At 51.5% G+C, this 25247-nt stretch overlaps 2 protein-coding genes across 2 annotated transcripts in view; one reads left to right on the top strand and one right to left on the bottom strand.

Moving 5' to 3' along the window:
* Positions 1-19917, bottom strand: part of STUB1 (STIP1 homology and U-box containing protein 1) — a 30399-nt gene extending 10482 nt beyond the window's left edge. The window contains exon 1 of the mRNA XM_060260902.1: positions 19664-19917. Coding sequence (XP_060116885.1) covers positions 19664-19897 — 234 coding nt within the window. The 5' untranslated portion in view covers positions 19898-19917. The remainder of the gene's footprint in view (positions 1-19663) is intronic.
* Positions 19918-23842: 3925 nt separating this feature from the next.
* Positions 23843-25247, top strand: part of AP5Z1 (adaptor related protein complex 5 subunit zeta 1) — a 36155-nt gene continuing 34750 nt past the window's right edge. The window contains exon 1 of the mRNA XM_060260819.1: positions 23843-23974. Coding sequence (XP_060116802.1) covers positions 23934-23974 — 41 coding nt within the window. The 5' untranslated portion in view covers positions 23843-23933. The remainder of the gene's footprint in view (positions 23975-25247) is intronic.

Genomic DNA, 25247 nt, shown 5'->3' with positions numbered 1-25247 from the left:
AGCCATGTTGGATCAGGCCATTGGCCCATCCAGTCCAACATTCTGTGTCACATAAGAACATAAGAGAAGCCACGTTGGATCAGGCCAGTGGCCCATCCAGTCCAACACCCTGTCACATAAGAACATAAGAGAAGCCATCTTGGATCAGGCCAATGGCCCATCCAGTCCAACACTCTGTGACACATAAGAGAAGCCATGTTGGATCAGGCCAATGGCCCATCCAGTCCAACACTCTGTGTCACATAAGAGAAGCCATGTTGCATCAGGCCAATGGCCCATCCAGTCCAACACCCTGTCACATAAGAACATAAGAGAAGCCATCTTGGATCAGGCCAATGGCCCATCCAGTCCAACACTCTGTGACACATAAGAGAAGCCATGTTGGATCAGGCCAATGGCCCATCCAGTCCAACACTCTGTGTCACATAAGAGAAGCCATGTTGCATCAGGCCAATGGCCCATCCAGTCCAACACCCTGTCACATAAGAACATAAGAGAAGCCATCTTGGATCAGGCCAATGGCCCATCCAGTCCAACACTCTGTGACACATAAGAGAAGCCATCTTGGATCAGGCCAATGGCCCATCCAGTCCAACACTCTGTGTCACACAGTGGCCCAAAAAATGGGTGCCATCAGGAGGTCCATCAGTGGGGCCAGGACACTAGAAGCCCTCCCACTGTTGCCCCTCCCAAGCACCCAGAATACAGAGCATCACTGCCCCAGACAGAGAGTTCCAACAATATGCTGTGGGTAACAGCCATTGATGGACCTCTGCTCCAGATGTTTATGTAAAGATATCACAGAACAAGTAGTTTGGGGAGCTCATGTCTTAAGTCAGGCTTCTAAATAGCCACTCACCTATCACCCATGGTGACTTGGGGTCAGCTAAAGGTCACCACGCAGGAAAGCTTTGTGAACTGAACAATTGTTCCTCTTTCTCTCTTGAGAGCCAGTTCGGTGTAGTGGTTAAGAGCACAGACTCTAATCTGGGAGAACCGGGTTTGATTCCCTGCTTCTCCTCCTCCACATGCAGCCAGCTGAGTGACCTTGAGCAAGCCAGTTCTCTCAGAGGTGTTCTCTCAAGAGCAGTTCTCTCAGAGCTCTCCCAGCCTAATCTGCCTCACAGGCAATGTTCCCTCTGAGCTGTGGAGTCTTGTGAGCAAAAATTCTACTTGGTGAGCTACTGGCACGAAAGCTGTGAGCAACTGCATCCATTAGTTTGCGCAAGGGCCATTTTTTCTGAGCGAAGACAAGAATGTGTGAGCTGGATGCTAAAAAATAGTGAGCTAGATCACGCTAACTCAGCTTAGAGGGAACACTGCTCACAGGATGTCTGTTGAGGGGAGACAGATCCAGGCGGGCAGCCGTGTTGGTCTGAAGCAACAGAACAAAGTAGGAGTCAAGTTGCACCTTTAAGACCGACAAAGTTTTATTCAGAATGTGAGCTTTCATTGTCTGATGAAGTGCGCTTCTAGCACACGAAAGCTTACATTCTGAATAAAATTTTGTCGGTCTTAAAGCTGCAACTTGACCCCTGTTTGTTCTGTTGAGGGGAGAGGAAGCGAAAGGATATCATAAGCCGCTCAGAGACTCTTTTGCGTAGTGAAGAGTGGGGTACAAAAGCCAACTCTCCTCCTCGTCGTCCTCTTTTTGCATTAAGCCTCTGGCTGCACTCCCTGCGGCTAACAGAGTCAAGCTAGTCAATTTGAGGCCCGGCAAATCTGATGCAACTAACATGAATTTGAGCAGACTTTGGAGGATGGTACAAGACAGGAGGGCCTGGCGTGACTTGGTCCGTGGGGTCGCAAAGAATCGGACTTGACCGTGCGACTGAACAACAACAAAATCTCAAGTTGCAACTCTTTCCGCTCCATGTGCTAGCAGGAGATGCCCCCGCAGTGAGCCTCATCGAGAAGGCGGGGACTCCGTCACAGCCAGGAAGACCGGCTTTGCAAAGGCGGCAGAGAAGAAAATGAAATAGAATACATACCGAGAGAGGTCACTATAATGGATACAAACTAATGACCAATTTACTAAGGAATATATAGAAACCAGTCCAAATGTCCAAAACATGTACATTCAAGTCCCAAAGTAGTGTGGTGACAAGCCAATCGGTTGTTTCTTTCCAGTCTTCATCAGACCAGGGACCAATATTGATTCAATTATATAGATTCTTTACATAATTTTTAAAAAAGGGAACGCAGAGCGTCTCCAACAGCAATTTCACATCAGCTACAGCGCAAGAAGCCTCATACTGAGCTGTAGCCGATGTGAAATTGCTGTTGGAGACGCTCTGCGTTCCCTTTTTAAAAAATGATATAATTGAATCAATATTGGTCCCAGATTTGCAAAGGCGGCAGGCAGACAGAATCCAGGCAAGGGGCGGAAACGTTGTTCAGCACTCGCATTTAGCTCAGTTCAATGGGAGGTGGGGACAGATCTAACAGAAAAGTGCAAACCCCAGAGGGGAAAAGATCCTACAGGAAGATAAGCACAAATCTCAAAGGAGGAAACTGGCTAATGGGCAGGCCTCATTTTGGGCAGGAGTTCACGGAAACAGAGCTCTAGAACTTCAGCCAGTTTGGTTTTAGTGGTGAAGTGCGCAGACTCTTATCTGGAAGAACTGGGTTTGACTCCCCACTCCTCCACTTGCAGCTGCTGAAACGGCCTTGGGTCAGCCATAGCTCTAACAGAGCTGTCCTTGAAAGGGCAGCTTCTGTCAGAGCTCTCAGCCCACAGGGTTGTTGTGGGGGAGGATGGTAAAGAAGACTGTAAGGCGCTCTGAGACTCTAATTCAGGGAGAAGCACAGAGTATAAATTTGCAGTCTTCTTCTTCTAATTTTTATTGTGCTCCATTGTTCAAACCCCCTGTGAGAATTATGCTGAACTCTTAAGGTTTGACAAGCTTTCTAATGTTTTTCCTACAAAAAATGGGGAAATAACCAAAACACATGAAGCAGACGGATGGAAATCTTCCTCATGCCACTGTGGCCAAAGAGGAGAAAGGAATTTTAAAAGTATGATGGGAGTTGGGTTTGATTATGACAATTATAATTCAAGAAGCATTTTAAGGTAGATGCTGGCTGATATGATTTAGAACACCTTCTGGTGATCTCAGGGGTGTGTGGCAGAGGCAAATGAGTGGTGCTAATGAGCTCCCGCATCTCTTTTTCTACAAAATGACCTCTGCTAATGGGCAACAATGAAAGCTTTTTCTAGCAGAATTGGGAAAGCCCAATATATCGCTGATACTCAAGGGGCATTATTACTGAAACAGAGATTGCAGGCAGCTATGGGGGGGAAAGTGTAAATGACTGGGGAAGGCAGTGGCAAGGAAGGAAGGAAGGTCCCCTGTGCAAGCACCAGTCGTTTCCAACTCTGGGCAATGGCAAACCACCCCATAAAAAGTCTGCCGTGAAAACACTGTGACAGCCAACATCACCCCAGAGTCAGAAATGACTGGTGCTTGCACAGGGGACTACCTTTACCGTTTTTTATAGTACCCCAAGGCAAAATTCAAGCCAAATAATGCAAAATACCGTTCAAGCATTTGAGTTCTCCAGAATTCTTTATCATGCTGGATGTAAAGAAAAGGTGGGTGTGTGTGTTTCAGATCCTGAACTTAATGAATGCTACATATCTGCCTCATTGTGCTGAGTGCCTGGCATTCTTGAATAGATCGGGCAGAGCAGGTTTCGGGTTACACCTTCAGCCGCCTGCGAAAACGAAGGAAAAATGGGCGGGGCCCTCCGATTAAGAATGTAAAACCAGGAGTTGTTCTAATGTCTCTGCTGGACTGGATGCATCACCTGGGCCCTTCCGAAGACCAAGAAGAAGAAGAGTTGTTTTTTATACCTCGCCCTTCACTACCTGAAGGAGACTCAGAGAAGCTTACGATCACCTTTCCTTCCTTTTCCTTCAACAGACGCCCTGTGAGGCAGGTGGGGCTGAGAGAGCTCTGAGAGAACTGCTCTTGAGAGAACAGTTCTGAGAGAACTGTGACTGCCCAAGGTCACCCAGCTGGCTGCCCGTGGAGGAGTGGGGGAATCAAACCCAGTTCTCCCAGCTTACAGTGCTCTTAACCACTATGCCAAACTGGCTCACCAAGAGAGTGACGGAGCAGAGGAAGAAAACCAGAGACTCTTTGCTGGAGGAGGAGAGCTGAAGTCTTGGAGCAGCTCACAATCTCCTTCTCCCTCTCCCCCAAAAAGACACCCTGCGAGGTAGGTGGGGCTGAGAGAGCTCTGAGAGAACTGCTCTTGAAAGGACAGCTCTGGGGAAACCGTGACTGGCCCAAGGTCACCCAGCTGGCTGCATGCAGAGGACGAGTGACAAATCAAACCCAGTTCTCACAGATAAGAGTCCTCCACTCTTTACACTAAGCCAGAGGGGACAAGGAATCCCACATGCTCCTATGGTGGCCAAATTTGCTTAACATAAGAGCCACATAGAATAAATGTCAGGTGTTTGAGAGCCAGGAGGGAAGGAAGGAGGGAAGGAAGGAAGACAGATGGGGAGGGAGAGATAAGTGGAAAGAAAGTAACTTTAAATGCATTATCAAAGATTTCAGGTTTTCACGGCTGGTAACATCATTAGGGTTTGTAGAATCTTTCGGGCTCAAGTGCCGTGTTCTACTGGAGAAAGTTTTTCTTCCGGCTGAGAACAAAACGTCTGGAAGAAAAACTTTCTCCAGTAGAACACGGCACTTGAGCCCGAAAGATTCTACAAACCCTTTAAATGCATTCTCCAAGCCATCGGCTGGCTTGGCTTGGAGAAGTGATTTAGAGAGACAGATGCCTTCTCCAAGCTGGCTGATGAGGCAGCACAGGCTTCGAGAGCCACACAATATGTGTGAAAGAGCCACATGTGGCTCCCTAGCCACAGTCTGGCCACGCCTGCCCTAGACAGCGTCATGGGCAGCTCAGGTGCAGCCGTGGTGCAGGCACAAGCCCCAGCAGGAGACGCCAGCCTCCCACAGGCCACGACACCATCTCAGCAAATAACTTGGGATTTTTTTTTAATTCAGAAGGGTTTGTTTTCTACCGTGCCAATTCAGAGAGGGCCTCTGGAAGGCAGATCCCAGTCACCCAAGCCACCAGCTGGCCACCCCCAGCATGGCTCAACCACCCACCAGCAACTCAATCAAAAAGGGTTAAATCCACCCTCCCCTTATATCACTTCACGCAGGGCTTCTTTTTTCGATAGAAAAAGCCCAGCAGGAACTCATTTGCATATTAGGCCACACCCCCTCGATGCCAAGCCAGCCGGAACTGGCTCCCTGCTCAAGAAAAGCCCCAACTTCATGTCTTTCTCCATTCCAGTGGGCCACGTATTCTCTTTGGAGCTTAAAAGCCGGTATAATCTCTGGGGGTTGCTCTCGGGCCTGCTCTGCATGCAGAAAAATGAGGGAGCTGAGATGTGAAGATTTTAAATGGGAGAAACAGAGATTTCTGTGCACCTTTGGGTGAAATCTCCCTGCAGGTAGAAACTGGCACACAACAGATTAGTACTCTGGGCTGGAACTTTTTCTCTGCTTTACAAAACAAAGAGAGAACTTGCAGGGAATTGTGGGCTTTTCAAAACCTTATGTACTACATAGACCCAAGCGGGCAGCCGTGTTGGTCCGAAGCAATAGAACGAAGCAGTAGACAAGTGGCACCTTTAAGACCAACAAAGTTTTATTCAGAACGTAAGCTTTCGTATGCTCTTAAGCAGACTTCATCAGACAAAATGGGAATGGCAAGCCATCTTTAAATATAGATGGTTTTCTCTATATTTATATATATATTTATATGCCCACTTTCTCGATATTTAAAGACGGCTTGCCATTCCCATTTTGTCTGATGAAGTCTGCTTAGAGCATACGAAAGCTTACATCCTGAATAAAACTTCGTTGGTCTTAAAGGTGCCACTTGTCTACCGCTTTGCTTTATGCACTACATCTTTATCCCGCCCATCCTCTGTGGAGGCTTGAGCAGCAACCCTGGCTGCCGACACCTCCGCTGTTTTGTTCTCGCAGAAGGGCAGAGAAGTCGAGCAGGTGTGACTGGCCCTGGGCCACCCACTGAGCTTTAGGGCTTAGTGGAGATTCGAACCCAAATCTCCACGGTCCTAGTCCGGCATAATAACTAGGGTTCCACGCTGGGTTTCACAGGGGAGGAGCGCTCAAAAATGCTGTCCTGTTCTGCCGCATGCCTAGCACTGGCCTCGCTCTGCAAGGAGCCTGTCGAGGAGAGGCTTCAGTGCAAAATGTGCTACGTTCCATGCAACTGAAGGTCAATGCAAACAAAATGCAAGGTGCAGATCAGTTTGCATGGTCCATGCTGGTCCCGCATGTGACTTCTGTTCCCCAGTGAAGCCACCCCTCATTCCAGGAAAGTGGGCATAAGAACATGAGAGAAGCCATGTTGGATCAGGCCAACGGCCCATCCAGTCCAACATTCTGTGTCACATAAGAACATGAGAGAAGCCATGTTGGATCAGGCCAATGGCCCATCCAGTCCAACACTTCGTGTCACATAAGAACATAAGAGAAGCCATGTTGCATCAGGCCAGTGGCCCATCCAGTCCAACACTCTGTGTCACATAATAACATAAGAGAAGCCATGTGGGATCAGGCCAATGGCCCATCCAGTCCAACACTCTGTGTCACATAAGAGAAGCCATGTTGGATCAGGCCAGTGGCCCATCCAGTCCAACACTCTGTGTCGCATAAGAACATAAGAGAAGCCATGTTGGATCAGGCCAGTGGCCCATCCAGTCCAACACTCTGTGTCACATAAGAACATAAGAGAAGCCATGTTGGATCAGGCCAGTGGCCCATCCAGTCCAACACTCTGTGTCACACAAGAACATAAGAGAAGCCATGTTGGATCAGGCCAGTGGCCCATCCAGTCCAATACTCTGTGTCACATAAGAACATAGGAGAAGCCATGTTGGATCAGGCCAGTGGCCCATCCAGTCCAACACTCTGTGTCACATAAGAACATAAGAGAAGCCATGTTGGATCAGGCCAGTGGCCCATCCAGTCCAACACTCTGTGTCACACAAGAACATAAGAGAAGCCATGTTGGATCAGGCCAGTGGACCATCCAGTCCAATACTCTGTGTCACATAAGAACATAGGAGAAGCCATGTTGAATCAGGCCAATGGCTCATCCAGTCCAACACTCTGTGTCACATAAGAACATAAGAGAAGCCATGTTGGATCAGGCCAGTGGCCCATCCAGTCCAACACTCTGTGTCACACAAGAACATAAGAGAAGCCATGTTGGATCAGGCCAGTGGCCCATCCAGTCCAACACTCTGTGTCACATAAGAACATAAGAGAAGCCATGTTGGATCAGGCCAGTGGACCATCCAGTCCAATACTCTGTGTCACATAAGAACATAGGAGAAGCCATGTTGAATCAGGCCAATGGCTCATCCAGTCGAACACTCTGTGTCACACAAGAACATAAGAGAAGCCATGTTGGATCAGGCCAATGGCCCATCCAGTCCAACACTCTGTGTCACACAAGAACATAAGAGAAGCCATGTTGGATCAGGCCAGTGGACCATCCAGTCCAATACTCTGTGTCACATAAGAACATAGGAGAAGCCATGTTGAATCAGGCCAATGGCTCATCCAGTCCAACACTCTGTGTCACACAGTGGCCAAAACCCCCCGAAGTGCCATCAGGAGGTTCACAAGTGGCGCTAGAAGCCCTTCCACTATGCCCCCCAAAGCACCAAGAATACAGAGCAGTTCCAATAATATGCTGTGGCTAATAGCCCGATGGACCTCAGCTCCATATGCTTATCCATGCCCTCTTGAAGCTGGCTATGCTTGTAGCTGCCACCGGCTCCTGTGGCAGTGAATTCCACGTGTCAATCACCCTTTGGGTGAAGAAGTCCTTCCTTTTATCCGTTTGAACCCGACTGCTTTTAAAAACCTTATGCACTACATATTTATCCTGCCCCTCCTCTGTGGAGGTTTGAGCGGCATCCCAGACAAAGTCCGTAGGGCTTGCAGTTGGCAGGCAAAGCGGCCATGGCTGGAGAGACTGGTGAACAGACACACTATCAGCTTCCCTGAGATGCTGGCCTTGTGGGCCGAAGGACCCCTTTCCTCTCCAACAAACTTCTTCAAAGCCACCCCCCCCCCCGGCTCATCCTTGCATGTGGGCGACTGCTGCGAGAGGAAGAAGAGGAGGAGGAAGAGGTTGGTTTTATACCCCATCCTTCACTCAGAGCCCCGTGGCGCAGAGTGGTAATGCTGCAGTACTGCAGTCGGAGCTCTCTGCTCACGACCTGAGTTCGATCCCGGCGGAAGATGGGTTTTCAGGTAGCCGGCTCAGGTTGACTCAGCCTTCCATCCTTCCCAGGTCGGTAAAATGAGAACCCAGCTTGCTGGGGGGAAAGTGTAGACGACTGGGGAAGGCAATGGCAAACCACCCCGTAAAAAGTCTGCCGTGAAAACCATGCAATGTGACATCACCCCAGAGTCGGAAACGACTGGTGCTTGCACAGGGGACTACCTTGACCTTTTACTTCACTCAGAGCACCTTACAATTGTCTTTCCTTCCTCTTCCCCCACAACAAACACCCTGTGAGGGAGGCGGGGCTGAGAGTGTTCTGAGAGAACTGCTCTTGAGAGAACAGCTCTGAGCTCTGGTCTAAGGTCACCCAGCTGGCTGCATGGGAAGGAGTGGGGGGAATCATGCCCGGTTCTCCAGATTAAAATCCACTGCTCTGAACCCCTATACCAAAACTGGTGAAGTCACTGCCATGGCAGCCACCTCTAGGAAGGGGAATACTTTTGGGATAGTGGCAATTCTCCTTCCTTTCTCCCCCAGCCAGCTGGCCCTCACCTGGGCACGCTGGCCATCTCTCTCTCTCTCTTGCCTGACTACTGTGGCCCATAGCTATGAGGTTGGGAAGCCCTTCCACTCATTCCAGATTCACAAGGGCTGGTAAGGATTCACCCTATACGGGTGAGCATGTGGCCGGTGCTCCATGGCCTGCACCGATACAGTACTGGATCCGCTTCAAGGCGTTAGTTCTGACTTTCAAAGCCTTACGCGGCCTGGGACCAGCATAGCTGCAGGACCGTCTCTTCCCGTAGATGCCCCGGAGGTCGCTTCGCTTGGCCTCCCAAGATAGGCTGACTGTCCCCGGCCCAAGAGATGCCCGTCTTGCCTCTACCAGGGCCAGGTCTTTCTCCGTCCTGGTCCCAACCTGGTGGAATCAGCTCCCTATAAAGAGCTGGGTCCTATCTGGCTTGCTAGCCTTTCGTAGGGCCTGTAAAACAGAGCTGTTCCACCAGGTCTTCGAGTGAGGCGGTGGGCATCTACCCATTAGATCGCTTGGCCTCCCCTACTGTACTATCTTGCTGTGCCTGATTTGCTGTACTGTCCTGCTGCACCATCTCATCAGATTGGTCTGCCAGGCTATTTTCTTCTATTGAATACTGAAATTGAATTATTATTATTATTATATGACTTTATTGTGATTTTATTATTTTGTTGTGCTGCGCCCTGAGCCCCTAAGGAGAGCCATTTTGGTGTAGTGGTTAAGTGCGTGGACTCTTATCTGGGAGAACTGGGTTTGATTCCCCACTCCTCCACTTGCAGCTGCTGGAATGGCCTTGGGTCAGCCATAGCTCTCGCAGGAGTTGTCCTTGAAAGGGCATCTTCTGGGAGAGCCCTCTCAGCCCCACCCACTTCACAGGGTGCCTGTTGTGGGGGGAGGAAGGGAAAGGAGATTGTGAGCCGCTCTGAGACTCTTTGGAGTGGAGGGCGGGATATAAATCCATCTACCTCACAGGGTGTCTTATCTGGGAGACACAGGGCGTGGACTCTTATCTGGGAGAACTGGGTTTGATTCCCCACTCCTCCACTTGCAGCTGCTGGAATGGCCTTGGGTCAGCCATAGCTCTCGCAGGAGTTGTCCTTGAAAGGGCATCTTCTGGGAGAGCCCTCTCAGCCCCACCCACTTCACAGGGTGCCTGTTGTGGGGGGAGGAAGGGAAAGGAGATTGTGAGCCGCTCTGAGACTCTTTGGAGTGGAGGGCGGGATATAAATCCATCTACCTCACAGGGTGTCTGTTGTGGGGGGGGGGAGGGAAAGGAGATTGTGAGCCGCTCTGAGACTCTTCGGAGTGGATGGCGGGATATAAATCCAATATCTTCATCTACCTCACAGAGTGTCTGTTGGGGGGGGGGGAGGGAAAGGAGATTGTGAGCTGCTCCGAGACTCTTCGGAGTGGAGGGCGGGATATAAATCCAATATCTTCATCTACCTCACAGGGTGTCTGTTGTGGGGGGGGGGGAGGGAAAGGAGATTGTGAGCCGCTCTGAGACTCTTCGGAGTGGAGGGCGGGATATAAATCCAATATCATCATCTTCTTCTAAGGGGGAATGGGCGGAATATAAATAAACTAATAATAATAATAACAACAACAGCGGGACCGGGAGGGGGAGGAGGGAAAGAAACAACTTTTGCATGCTCAGAAGCACCCTGGTCACTGAGAAGGTTATTGTTATAGTTTACGTATTTGTCACGACTGGTCCTCACGCCCATTATTTGGCCTAAGCTAAGGGAGGTCTGGAAGGGCTTTGGAGGGGACTCTGGGCCTTCTCAAGGGAGACCCTTTACCCAGAGTGGTGGCAGCACTTGGTAAGACCCCCCCTGAGTCGTGACAGTATTTAATATTAATAATATTTTATAGTCCTCCGAAAGAGCTCAGGGCGGTATACGTGATTCCCTACTCCCCCATTATTACTGCAAAACAGCAATCCTGCAACCTGGGTTCGGCTGAGAAAGCGTGACTGGCCAAAGAGCATAATCAGATCCCCAGCCAAGCGGTTGATGAAAGGGATGATTCCCCCCCCTCCCCCGTAGTGAGTTTTTTGGCAGAAGACTCAAACCAGGGACTTCCCGGGTCACGGCTCTATCACAGTTCTGAAACGGCAGCTGTTTCAAGTCCATTGCAGCAAAAGTAAACCACGGCGCTGCGGCACCTTTAACAAAAATTTATTCTAGAGTACATTTCCACAGATGGGAACCTCTTTCTTCGGGGTCTGTCTTAGCCACTAGACAAGGCGTCATCTCCTCTGCTGAGGGACATCCAGATGATGTGGGTGGGGGTCCTTTTCGCACACTTCTGGTTGGGTGTGAGGCGCCTCTTTAGCCTTGGACTGGGCTCAACCCCCCAAAACTGAGCCCAGGCTTGTTTTATTCCGAGTCCGTCCGCCGATCTATCGGGCCGGGCGTTGTACAACCGGCAGTGGCTCTCTGACAACTCCAGGCAGCGAACGGTCTTTCCCGATACCTGCAACTGAAGATCCTTTAACTGGAGATCGCAGGAATTGAACTTGGAATCTTAGGCATGCCGAACAGGTTCTCCACCACCGAGCCAGAGCTCCTCCCCTATTTCTTTTTGCCTGGGGAATCTAATGTAAACCCTTAAATAGTTTGGCAGGTGAATGACGAGGCCCACAGAGCTGAGTCACATCCTATCCTGTTTAAACAGCTGCGTCTTGATTCACAGCGTTGGCACGATAACAGTTCAGGCGTCTCTGGGCAAACGTGTGCGGCAGAAAGCCCTGACAGAGCAAAAGACGGTCCACAAGGGCACCTCCCCAGGGTCAAATCCTGCTTTGGCTGTGAAGCTTACTCAGAGGCCTCCAGGTCAAAAAGCTAACTAACCTCACAGGGTTGTTGTGACGATGACACACACGGCCACAAATCCTGTCCCAATTGAGCAGCAGTAACGAAATCAATAATCTACATAACCTAGACCAGGGGTGGCCAAAGTTTTTTAATGTAAGAGCCACACAGAACAAACGTCACATGTCTGAGAGCCACAAGACATGAACATCAGATGTTTGAGAGCCACAAGGAAGGAAAACAGATTTTTGGGGGGGAGAGGTGGAAAGAAACAACTTTAACTTAGAATGCATTCTCCAAGCCACCAGCTGGCTTGGTTTTGAGAAATGATTTAAAGAGAGAAAAGCCTTCTCCAAGCCATCCAACAGGGTGTTGGGAGCTTCAAGAGCCACACAATATGTGTGAAAGAGCCACAGTTTCGCCACCCCTGACCTAGATGAGCACCACGTCAGCTCCAGAACGTTCCTTCCTAACTTTAACTTGGCTTCTGGGCCGCTTTTTAAATTTCCGTGCTGCTTCCGAAATCTTTCTTTCTTCTTCAATGTGGCTTTTTGCCGCAAACGGGAAGGTTGTTAAACGCCAAGGTTGTCCGCTGCTTTAACTATTGGTTTTTATCATTGCGCGGTAATTGTTTCTGCTGAAACGGAGCCTTCCAGGAGGTTGGATTTTTTTTAAAAAAATAAACAGTTTAGACAGTTATCTCCCAAACAAACAAACAAGGAAGTTTGCTGACCGTGAAACTCACTGGGAGATATTGGAGCAGGCACGATTCTCTCAGCCTAAGCTAACTAACAGGATTATTAGATTCGGGTGGGCAGCCGTGTCAGTCTGAAAGAGCGGAAAAAAGTTTGCGTCCAGTGGCACCTTTAGCACCAGCAAAGTTTTATTCAAAGTATAAGCTTTTGTGTGCAAACACACTTTATTCCATTGCTTGTATCTGAAAAAGTGTGCTTGCACACAAAGAAGAAAAAGAAGATACTGGATTTATACCCCGCCCTATACTCCGAATTTCAGAGTCTCAGAGCGGCCACAATCTCCTTTACCTTCCCACCCCCCCTCCCCCTCCACAACAGACACCCTGAGAGATGGGTGGGGATGAGAGAGCTCTGACAGAAGCTGTCCTTTCAAGGACAGCCTCTGCGAGAGCTATGACTGACCCAAGACCACTCCAGCAAGTGCAAGTGGAGGAGTGGGGAATCAAATCCGGATCTCCCAGATAAGAGTCCGTGCATTTAACCACAACACCGAACTGGCTCTCTAGAAGCTTATATTTTGAATAACACTTTACTGTTGTTAAATGTGTAACAGGATTGTTGTAAGGAATCAACGGGCAAAGGGGTCAACCACACACGCTGCCTTTCTTGTAGGAAAAACAAATATAAAAGGTCATCTAAAATACCCCACTGTTCAACCCCCTTCATTCTCTGCCACGCAACGGGCGATATGAACATATGAAGCTGCCTTATACTGCATCAGACCCTGGGTCCCTCAAAATCAGTATTGTCTACTCAGACTGGCAGCAGCTCTCCAGGGTCCCCAGCTGAGGTTTTTCACACCTATTTGCCTGGACCCTTTTAGTTGAAGATGCCAGGGATTGAACCTGGGACCTTCTGCTTACCAAGCAGATGCTCTGCCCCTGAGCCACTGTCCCTCCCCTAAAGGGCGCTCTTTAGAGGGGAACTTGAGTCAAGGCAATCTGGCCAGTTTGCCAGCCCACAAGTCCTTTCTTGGATGGACACAATTCATGGATGTCAGCTGGAAGTCGCTGACCGTGCCACGCTCAGCCCATGCTCAAAGGCATCCTTTTTCCTGTTTACTTCGACGCTGCCGCCCTTCCTTCAAGGAACTCCTGGCCGGCATAGGCTTGCTTCATGTTCTTGGGATGATTCCCGAACTCGTGTCCTTTATTTTCCCTGTTGTGCACACACATAACGCACACCCACCTGCAGGCTCAATGCAAAATGTACTCTGCCTATGCTTGTGGGGGCTCTCCCTTTAGCCCAGTCATACAGCAGTGGGGTGAAAACAGAGGCCTGATCCCTCCCTCCCTCCCTCCCATTTCAAACCGCTGCCAGCTTTCAAGCCACACATCCATTTTATAAGTGCTCTTGGGAGGAATGGGGGGGGACGATTCCTTTCCTCCTCTCCCATCTCAGTCAGACTTGCAGCAAACCAGATCTTGCCAACGGTGATACTCTGCCCATGCTCTGAGACACTCCTTTTTGTATTTGCTTCTCGCCATCTCAGCCCAGATGCTTTCTGCTAATGCTCAGAAGCCATTCCCTTCATATTCCAGGGATGCAGGCACGGCCTGCTCCCTGCAATCTCGAACCATGTTCTCTGCCAGTGCTCTCAGACACTCTTTACCCCTTTCGTATTCTTGGAGCGGCTGATCCCTTTCCTCCCTCCATCTCAGTCCACCAGCCAGATGTTCTCTGCCCATACTCAGAAGTCGCCCTCCTTATATTCAGGGGATACAACCAGGGAGGCCTGATTCTTCCCGTTTCAGCCCATGTCCTCTGCCCATGCTCTGAGATGCTTTTGACTCTCCCCATCCTCTCCTCCATCTGAGCCCACCAGCCAGATGTTCTCTGTCTGTGCTCAGAAGTCACCCCTCTCCATATTGTGGGGATACATTTATATGACTCCTAAAAAATTGGCAAAGATGAACAATAAGATGTCAGATAGATGTTGGAAATGTAAAAAACATGAAGGTTCTTTTTACCATATATGGTGGACTTGTGAAAGAGCAAAACAGTATTGGCAGATGATTCAACAAGAAATTTCTAGGATCTTGGGGTACGAATTCAAGAAAGTGCCAGAGATTTTTCTCTTGGGATTACAAATAGAAAACTTTCCAAAAGAAGATAGAACTATAATATGGTATATGCTCTCAGCTGCTAGGTCATTGTATGCGCAGTTGTGGAAGCAAGAAAAAATACCAGAAAAATGGGATTGGATAGTTAAAGTTATGACATGGAGTGAAATGGACAAATTAACAAGAACCTTAAGAGACTATGATGTGGAGGTTTTTAAGATGGAGTGGAAAAAATTTAGAAAATATGCAGAAAAAGAGCGGAAAGTAAAAGGACATTGGACAATTTTTGATAATGATTAAGTCTTAGAAGAAAGAATATTAATTTTTGGTTTTAGTAGTTAAGTGTATCTTTAAATGTTAGTAGTTTTTGATAATGATTAAGATTAAGTTTTAGAAGAAGACAGAGTATAAATATTGGTTCTTGATTAGAATAGAGTACCTTTAAATATTATTATTTTGAATTATTATCATCAGCGGGAGCCAAGTAACGGGGGAAGGGTAATTAGAAAGTAATATAGGGGATAGTGGTGAAAAACGATTAAGAATGTAGAAATAGAAATTATTACCTTATGTTACCAATGTTTATAATTAAGATGGGAGGGAAAAGAGTAATGTATGGGGAAGGCATTAAGTGATTATTAATATTTTATTAGTATTAGATATAACTGCCATATGTTACCAATAAAAATTGTTTTAACATATTGTGGGGATACAGCCAGGAGGCCCTGCTCCCTCCCTTCCCAGGCCCTCTGCCTATGCTCTGAGACGCTCTCGACTTTCATATTCTTTCCTCCATCTGAGTTTAAGCTTACTCGCCAGATGCTCTCTGTCCATGCTCAGAAGCCACCCCTCCTCCTTCCTATTGCAGGGATACAGCAGTATAATCTCCAACTAAAAAGGGTCCATGCAAATAGGCGTGAAAAACCTCAGCTTGAGCCCCTGGAGAGCTGCTGCCAGTCTGAGTAGACAAGACTAACTTTGATGGACCGAGGGTCTGATTCAGTAGAAGGCAGTTTCAGATGTTCATATGATTTGGAGGAGGGATTGTGGCCCAAGGGTAGAGCCTTTGCTTGGTAAGCAGAAGGTCCCAGGTTCAATTGCCAGCATCTCCAACTCAAAAGGGTCCAGGCAAGTAGGCGTGAAAAACTTCAACTTAAGACCCTGGAGAGCAGCTGCCAGTCTGAGTAGACAAGACTAACTTGGTTCAGTGGTAGAGCATCTGCTTGGTAAGCAGAAGGTCCCAGGTTCAATTGCCAGCATCTCCAACTCAAAAGGGTCCAGGCAAGTAGGCGTGAAAAACTTCAACTTAAGACCCTGGAGAGCAGCTGCCAGTCTGAGTAGACAAGACTAACTTGGTTCAGTGGTAGAGCATCTGCTTGGTAAGCAGAAGGTCCCAGGTTCAATCCCTGGCTTCTCCAACTAAAAAGCATTGAGGCAAGGAGGCGTGAAAAACCTCAGCTTGAGACCTGGAGAGCAGCTGCCAGTCTGAGTAGACAAGACTGACTTTGATGGACCAGGGGTCTGATTCGCTATATGCCAGCTTCATATATGTCCATAGGTTTCCTCCTCTCTCAGGCGCTCAGCACATGCTCAGAAGCCACCCCCCTTCATATTGCAGGGATACAACCAGGAGGCTCCACTCCTTCCCTTCCCAGGCCCTCTGCCCATGCTCTGAGATGCTCTCGACTCTCCCATCCTCTCCTCCATCTAAGCCCAGGCACCAAATGATCTTTGCGCATACTCAGAAGCCACCCCCTCCTATTGCAGGAAAACAGCCAGAAGGCCCTACTCCCTCCGCTCCCAGGCCCTCTGCCCATGCTCAGGAGCCACCCCTCTCCATTGTGGGAAGTTATGTGTAAGGTTTGGCAGTTGGTATAATTGGATACTATGTAACTAGAAGTACAGAATGCATGTGCTCCTTGTTGTTGAGCAGATTGTACTCGACGCCTTATTGGTTAAGGGGTATGACGTGTATGAGGAAATAAAAGGAGGTGCTGGAGAGGCTGAGGGATCATTCCCTGTGCAGCTGTACTCGAGCATGCTTTGCAATCTTTAAATCTGTCTCCTGTCTACCTTTCTTTTTCACACCATTATATTGTTGGGGCTGGACTCCGACACTCCATAGTGCGGGGATACAGCCAGGAGACCCTGCTCCCCCCCCCCAGGCCCTCTGCCCATGCTCAGAAGCCACCCCTATCCATAGTGCGGGGATACAATACGCCCATGCACCCACGAGTCCGCAGGCCCTCTGCCCATGCTCAGAAGCCACCCCTCTCTATAGTGCGGGGATACAGCCAGGAGACCCTGCTCCCTCCCCCGCCAGGCCCTCTGCCCATGCTCAGAAGCCACCCCTCTCCATAGTGCGGAGATACAATATGCCCATGCACCCACCAGTCCCCAGGCCCTCTGCCCATACTCAGAAGCCACCCCTCTCCATGGTGCGGGGATACAATACGCCCATGCACCCACCAGTCCCCAGGCCCTCTGCCCATGCTCAGAAGCCACCCCTCTCCATAGTGCGGAGATACAATATGCCCATGCACCCACCAGTTCCCAGGCCCTCTGCCCATGCTCAGAAGCCACCCCTCTCCACAGTGCGGGGATACAGCCAGGATGCCCTGCTGCCTCCCCTCCCAGGCCCTCTGCCTATGCTCAGAAGCCACCCCTCTCCACAGTGTGGGGATGCAGCCAGGAGACCCTGCTCCCTCCCCCGCCAGGCCCTCTGCCCATGCTCAGAAGCCACCCCTCTCCATAGTGCGGAGATACAATATGCCCATGTACCCACGAGTCCCCAGGCCCTCTGCCCATGCTCAGAAGCCACCCCTCTCCATAGTGCGGGGATACAATATGCCCATGTACCCACGAGTCCCCAGGCCCTCTGCCCATGCTCAGAAGCCACCCCTCTCCATAGTGCGGAGATACAATATGCCCATGTACCCACGAGTCCCCAGGCCCTCTGCCCATGCTCAGAAGCCACCCCTCTCCATAGTGCGGGGATACAATATGCCCATGTACCCACGAGTCCCCAGGCCCTCTGCCCATGCTCAGAAGCCACCCCTCTCCACAGTGCGGGGATACAGCCAGGATGCCCTGCTGCCTCCCCTCCCAGGCCCTCTGCCCATGCTCAGAAGCCACCCCTCTCCATAGTGCGGGGATACAATATGCCCATGCACCCACGAGTCCCCAGGCCCTCTGCCCATACTCAGAAGCCACCCCTCTCCATAGTGCGGGGATACAATATGCCCATGCACCCACCAGTCCCCAGGCCCTCTGCCCATGCTCAGAAGCCACCCCTCTCCATAGTGCGGAGATACAATATGCCCATGCACCCACCAGTCCCCAGGCCCTCTGCCCATACTCAGAAGCCACCCCTCTCCATGGTGCGGGGATACAATATGCCCATGCACCCACCAGTCCCCAGGCCCTCTGCCCATGCTCAGAAGCCACCCCTCTCCATAGTGCGGAGATACAATATGCCCATGCACCCACCAGTCCCCAGGCCCTCTGCCCATACTCAGAAGCCACCCCTCTCCATGGTGCGGGGATACAATACGCCCATGCACCCACCAGTCCCCAGGCCCTCTGCCCATGCTCAGAAGCCACCCCTCTCCATGGTGCGGGGATACAATACGCCCATGCACCCACCAGTTCCCAGGCCCTCTGCCCATGCTCAGAAGCCACCCCTCTCCACAGTGCGGGGATACAGCCAGGATGCCCTGCTGCCTCCCCTCCCAGGCCCTCTGCCCATGCTCAGAAGCCACCCCTCTCCATAGTGCGGGGATACAATATGCCCATGCACCCACGAGTCCCCAGGCCCTCTGCCCATACTCAGAAGCCACCCCTCTCCATAGTGCGGGGATACAATATGCCCATGCACCCACCAGTCCCCAGGCCCTCTGCCCATGCTCAGAAGCCACCCCTCTCCATAGTGCGGAGATACAATATGCCCATGCACCCACCAGTCCCCAGGCCCTCTGCCCATACTCAGAAGCCACCCCTCTCCATGGTGCGGGGATACAATATGCCCATGCACCCACCAGTCCCCAGGCCCTCTGCCCATGCTCAGAAGCCACCCCTCTCCATAGTGCGGAGATACAATATGCCCATGCACCCACCAGTCCCCAGGCCCTCTGCCCATACTCAGAAGCCACCCCTCTCCATGGTGCGGGGATACAATACGCCCATGCACCCACCAGTCCCCAGGCCCTCTGCCCATGCTCAGAAGCCACCCCTCTCCATGGTGCGGGGATACAATACGCCCATGCACCCACCAGTTCCCAGGCCCTCTGCCCATGCTCAGAAGCCACCCCTCTCCACAGTGCGGGGATACAGCCAGGATGCCCTGCTGCCTCCCCTCCCAGGCCCTCTGCCCATGCTCAGAAGCCACCCCTCTCCATAGTGCGGGGATACAATATGCCCATGCACCCACGAGTCCCCAGGCCCTCTGCCCATACTCAGAAGCCACCCCTCTCCATAGTGCGGGGATACAATATGCCCATGCACCCACCAGTCCCCAGGCCCTCTGCCCATGCTCAGAAGCCACCCCTCTCCATAGTGCGGAGATACAATATGCCCATGCACCCACCAGTCCCCAGGCCCTCTGCCCATACTCAGAAGCCACCCCTCTCCATGGTGCGGGGATACAATATGCCCATGCACCCACCAGTCCCCAGGCCCTCTGCCCATGCTCAGAAGCCACCCCTCTCCATAGTGCGGAGATACAATATGCCCATGCACCCACCAGTCCCCAGGCCCTCTGCCCATGCTCAGAAGCCACCCCTCTCCATGGTGCGGGGATACAATACGCCCATGCACCCACCAGTCCCCAGGCCCTCTGCCCATGCTCAGAAGCCACCCCTCTCCATGGTGCGGGGATACAATACGCCCATGCACCCACCAGTTCCCAGGCCCTCTGCCCATGCTCAGAAGCCACCCCTCTCCACAGTGCGGGGATACAGCCAGGATGCCCTGCTGCCTCCCCTCCCAGGCCCTCTGCCTATGCTCAGAAGCCACCCCTCTCCACAGTGCGGGGATGCAGCCAGGAGACCCTGCTCCCTCCCCCGCCAGGCCCTCTGCCCATGCTCAGAAGCCACCCCTCTCCATAGTGCGGGGATACAATATGCCCATGCACCCACGACTCCCCAGGCCCTCTGCCCATGCTCAGAGGCGCTCCTTCCTCCCTCCCAGACTCACGATGGCCCTCCCGTAGCAGGCGGCGGCCTCGGGGTACTTGCGGCCGACGAAGAGGCGGTTGCCCTGCTCCTTGTACTCCTGGGCGCTGCGGCTCTTCTCCGGGCTGCCGCCCGCCAGGCCTCCTCCGCCGCCGCCGCCGCCGCCGGGACCCAGGCCCAGGCCCGGCCCGCCTCCGCTCCCCGGCAGCCCCGCGACGCCGCCGCCCTCCTTCTCCTTCTCCTCCTTGCCCTTCATGGCGCCCAGGCACAAGCAGCCCAAGCAGCCCGAGGAGGAGGAGCCCGGCGGGCCCCGCTCGCCCCGGCCTCGCCGCACCGCCACAGCCCGCCTCGGGCCTCCCGCGCCCGGCCACGCAGCACCACCAGCAGCTACAGCAGCGCAGCCGGCCGCCGACTGACGGAGCGGCGGAGACGGGCCTCGCTCCTCCCGAGGGGCGGAGGAAGAGGCGGGCAGGGCGGGAGCTGGGCCGGCCCGAGAGGAGGAGGAGGCCTCTGCCTTCCTCCCGCCCGTCGGGTTGCCAATCCCCAGGTGGGGGCAGGGGATGCCCCGGTTTGGAGGCCCTCCCCCCTACTTCAGGGTCGTCAGAAAGCGGGGGGAGGGGAGGGAAACGTCTGCTGGGAACTCTGTTATTCCCTATGGAGATTTATTCCCATAGAAAATCATGGAGAATTGATCCACGGGCATCTGGGGCTCGGGGGGGGGGGGCTCTATTTTGGGGTAGAGGCACCAAATTTTCAGTATAGCATCTAGTGCCTCTCCCCAAAATACCCCCCAAGTTTCAAAAAGATTGGACCAGGGGGTCCAATTCTATGAGCCCCCCCCCCCCCCAAAAGGTGCCCCTATCCTTCATGATTTCCTATGGAAGGAAGGCATTGCAAAGGTGTGCTGTCCCTTTAAATGTGACAGCCAGAAGAACTCCCTTTGGAGTTCAGTTATGCTTGTCACAGCCTTGATCTTGGCTCCGCCCCTAATGTCTCCTGGCTCCACCCCCAAAGTCCCCAGATATTTCTTGAATTGGACTTGGCAACCCTACTCCCTCGGCTTTCTCCGGGGGGAGGCTGGCGGCCATTCTGAGAACAAGAGAGGGGTGGGAAGGAGCTTGGGGGGGACCCAGGGCCGCTTTGTGGGGCTTGGTTCTTCCCATTTTGTATCTTCCCATATTGTATCCCGGGGTGGGGACTGCGCCTGTGGGACGTCTCCAAACAGTGTTATGGGGTCTAGTCTGGAGTAAAGGCATCTGTGGGGTGCCCCCAGGTGGGGTTGTGGGGTTTAGGCTGGGGGTAAATGCCTCTATGGCAGGGGTGGCCAAACTTGCTTAACTTAAGAGCCACATGGAATAAATGTCAGATGTTTGAGAGCCGCAAGACGCGAGCATCAGATGTTTGAGGGAGGGAAGGAAGGAAGGGAGATGGGGAGGGAGAGAGAGGTAGAAAGACAGCAACTTTAGATGCCACCAGCTGGCTTGGTTTGGAGAAGTGGTTTAAAGAGAGACAAGCCTTCTCCAAGCCAGCCAACAGTGTGGTGGGGGCTTCAAGAGACACACGTGGCTCCCGAGCTGCAGTTTGACCACCCCTGCTCTATGGGGGTCTCCCCAAGCAGATTTCTGGGGCCTAGTCTGGGGGGAAATGCATCTGTGCGATCTCCCCAAGCAGATTTATGGGGGAAATGCACCTGTGGGTGCTCCCAGGTGGGATTGTGGGGTGTGGTCTGGGGTAAAGGCATCTGGGGAATCACCCGGAGCTGGTTTATGGGGCTTAGGATGGGGGAAATCCACCTGTGGGGTGGTGCCCCCAGGTTGTAGTGTGGGGTTTAGGCTGGGGGAAATGCCTCTGGGCTCTCCCCAAGCAGATTTCTGGGGTCTAGTCTGGAGTAAATGCATCTGTGGGGTGTCCCCAGGTGGGATTGTGGGGCTTAGGCTGGGGTAAACGCCTCTGTGGGGGGTCTCCCCAAGCAGATTTATGGGGTAGTGTTGCCAATCCCCAGGTGGGGGCAGGGGATCCCCCAGTTTGGAGGCCCTCCTCCCACTTCAGGGTCATCAGAAAGGGGAGGGGAGATATGTCTGCTGTGCACTCCATTATTCCCTATGGAGACCGATTCCCATAGGGAACAATGGAGAATGGATCCGTGGGTATCTGGGGCTCGGGGGCGGGGCGCTGTTTATTGAGATAGATGCACCAAATTTGCAGCATAGCTGCCGGTGCCTCTCCTCAAAATGTCCTCCAAGTTTCAAAAAGATTGGACCAGCAGGTCCAATTCTATGAGTCCCAAAAGAAGGTGCCCCTATCCTGCATTATTTCCAGTGGAGGGAAGGCTTTAAAAAGGTGTGTGGTCCATTTAAATGTGATGGCCAGAACTCCCTTCGGAGTTCAATGATGCTCATCACCCCCAATGTCTCCTGGCTCCACCCCCCAAAGTCCCCAGATATTTCTTGAATTGGACTTGGCAACCCTATTTATGGGGCCTAGTCTGGAGTAAATGCATCTGTGTGGTGCCCCCAGGTGGGATTGTGGGGCTTAGACTGGGGTCCTCAGGAAATCCTTTCCACAATACAACCAAAATAAAATGTTGAAAAAGCTTATAAACATGCACCGTGTTGAACCCCATGCACCCTCTATTCCTTTTCATTGTCATTGTCATGGTTAAGCAATTTGCTGATTCTATGTTGTTTATGGCCCTGAGCTCCATTCTGGGGGAGTGGTGGGATAAATATCTTCAAAAGTAAGCAAATAGAGATTGTGGGTGGAAGTACTGCCAGAGTTACCATACTCCTGTGATTAAAGGATAACGTTCCCTTGCTAACACTCATTTGCCTTCACTTGGCTAATAAAATGATCAAGCAAGTTCAAAAAGAAAACCCCCCCAACAACACCCAGTTTCTCAAAACTAGAACGTAAGAGAAGCCATGTTGGATCAGGCCAGTGGCTCATCCAGTTCAACACTCTGTGTCACACTGGCCAAACCAACCAACCAACCCACCCAGGTGTCATCAGGAAGTCCACCAGTGGGGCCAGGACACTAGAAGACCTCCCACTGTTGCTCCCCCCAAGCACCAAGAATACAGAGCATCACTTGCCCCAGACAGAGAGTTCCAACAGTATGCTGTGGTTTATAGCCACTGATGGACCTCTGCTCCAGATGTTAATCCAATCCTCTCTTGAAGCTGGCTATGCTTGCAGCTGCTGCCACCTCCTATGGGAGTGAACGCCATTTGTTAATCATCCTTTGGGTGAAGAACTTCCTTTTATTCCCTCGTAACCAGACTGCTCAGCAATTTCATTGAGTGCCCACAAGTTCTTGTATTGTAAGAAAGGGAGAAAAGTACTTCTTTCTCTACCCCATGCATAATCTTGTAAACCTCTGTCATGTCACCCTTCAGTCGATGTTTCTCCGACTTAAAGACATCAGAAAACAGAGGTATTGTTAAAAATAAAAAATGTGGCGGGCCATTTAAAACATATTTGCTTTTGTGGTTGGCGGTAATTTGGGGAGGGGAGGTTGAAATGGGAAGGAGGGGACCAGTCCCCAGTCTTGTTTTGCCACATGGGACAGGAAAAGAAAGACAAACACTGTCTCTGGGCATGGACCGAGTGCTTTGTGTTTACAGTCACAAGGACTGCTTACCCACATGCTTACCCTCACTGCAAGGATATGAAGGAGCATGCGAATCATAGCGCTGGAAGCGGACTCCAGGGTCAGCTAGTCCAACCTCCTGCGCAATGCAGGGAATTCACAAATACCTACCCCCCACCCCTTTTCCATGCCCAGAAGATGCACCATCTTTGGGATTGGGCTGGTGAGGGGTGAGATGGGGGGAGGGTCCAAGAATAGTTCAGCTCCACCGATCTGACCTAGTGAGAGGAAAAGACGAGTGCCTCTGAGCACTGACAGAGAGTGCTTTGGTTTGACTCTGCCCCTGGGCGGGAAGGGCTGGCTGCAGCATAAATCAGCTCCCCCCCCCCCCACCTTCCCCCAGAAATCTGAAGAAGGCGTGAAAAGGGAGTGCCTCTGAACATCTGCAGAGCGCATGCTTTTAGGAATCGGACATTTTATTGGGGGGGGGGACATGTGAGAAGAGGGGGGTAGGAGGGGAATTGCTGACATGTCAGTTCAATCCGGAACCTTCGGAGCAAAGGAAGCTGTCTTCCACACGGGTGGATTTCGGCGACGGACTTGCGCATGCTCAGCAGCCGCCCGCTGGAGGAGTGGGAAGGAATTCTCCCGGTATTGTCCGCAGAGCATCCCCCAGGCGTGCGTTGCTGGGAAAGGGGGCAGGATGTACACAGCGGGGACGGAAAGCTTCCTACGCCAGGCCAGGTAGGGAAAGGAAGATTTCTCTTTTGATGGTCCTACACCCATTCCTGGTTTCATAATCATCCTCTCGTGGGTGCATTTCAATGTATGTTTCTTTTTTGAAGTTGCACCAAAGTGATGTAAACTTGCTCTTGAGCAGGCCTTGAATTCAGCAGGAGCTCACAGGAGCGTAGCTCCTGAACCTTTCTGATGGTCCCCTCTCCTGCCTACCTTGTCCATTGAATAGTAGGTGCAGCTGCATAACAATCTGAGCTCCACCATCTGTTTTTCTACAAAACAACCCCTGCTTTTGAGTATGCACTAAGAACAAAAAAGCGGGTTAAAGTATCCTGTATTTGTGTAATTGTGTGATCCATTAGGGGAGGGACGGTGGCTCAGTGGTAGAGCATCTGCTTGGGAAGCAGAAGGTCCCAGGTTCAATCCCTGGCATCTCCAAAAAAGGGTCCAGGCAAATAGGTGTGAAAAACTTCAGCTTGAGACCCTGAAGAGCCACTGCCAGTCTGAGAAGACAATACTGACTTTGATGGACCCAGGGTCTGATTCAGTATAAGGCAGCTTCATATGTTCATAAGGATTGCTTTGTCCGGTCAAGCTCACAATGGCCAGGATTGTGTGTACAGGGTGACAGACATGGATTTCCTCTCTGTGACTGGTCCTGAGGATAGGACTGCCAATCCCCAGGTGGGGGCAGGGGATCTCCTGGTTTGGAGGCCCTCCCCCCGCTTCAGGAACATCAGAAAGCATGGGGGGGGGGGGAATGCCTGCTGGGCACTCCATTATTCCCTATGGAGAAAGATTCCCATAGAGTATAATGGAAAATTGATCCATGGGTATCTGGGGCTTGAAGGGGGGCTGTTTTTTGAGGTAGAGACACCGAATAGCATCTGGTGCCTCTGCAAAATAACTCCCAAGTTTTAAAAAGTTCGGGCCAGGGGGTCCAATTCTATGAGCCCCAAAAGAAGGTGCCCCTATCCTTCATTTTTCCAAATGGAGGGAAGGCATTTAAACGGCATGTGGTCCCTTTAAATGTGATGGCCAGAACTCCCTTTAGAGTTCAGTTGTGTTTGTCACACACACCCTTGCTCCTGGCTTCACCCCCAAAGTCCCCAGGTATTTCTTGAGTTCAACTTGGCAACCCTACCTGAGGGTTTCAAGACAGAGTAGGGATTTTAACCCGCAGCTCCCAGTCCAATAGTGTCCTGGCTGCCATGAAAAGCACATGTATGTTTTTAAAATCAAATTTAAAAAATAGGAAGATACAACAATAAAAGCCACA

The sequence above is a fragment of the Heteronotia binoei genome, chromosome 20 (genome assembly GCF_032191835.1).
Source record: "Heteronotia binoei isolate CCM8104 ecotype False Entrance Well chromosome 20, APGP_CSIRO_Hbin_v1, whole genome shotgun sequence".
NCBI lineage: Eukaryota > Metazoa > Chordata > Lepidosauria > Squamata > Gekkonidae > Heteronotia > Heteronotia binoei.
The sequence above is the reverse complement of the archived record's forward strand: the minus strand, read 5'-3'. Positions and strand labels throughout refer to the sequence as shown.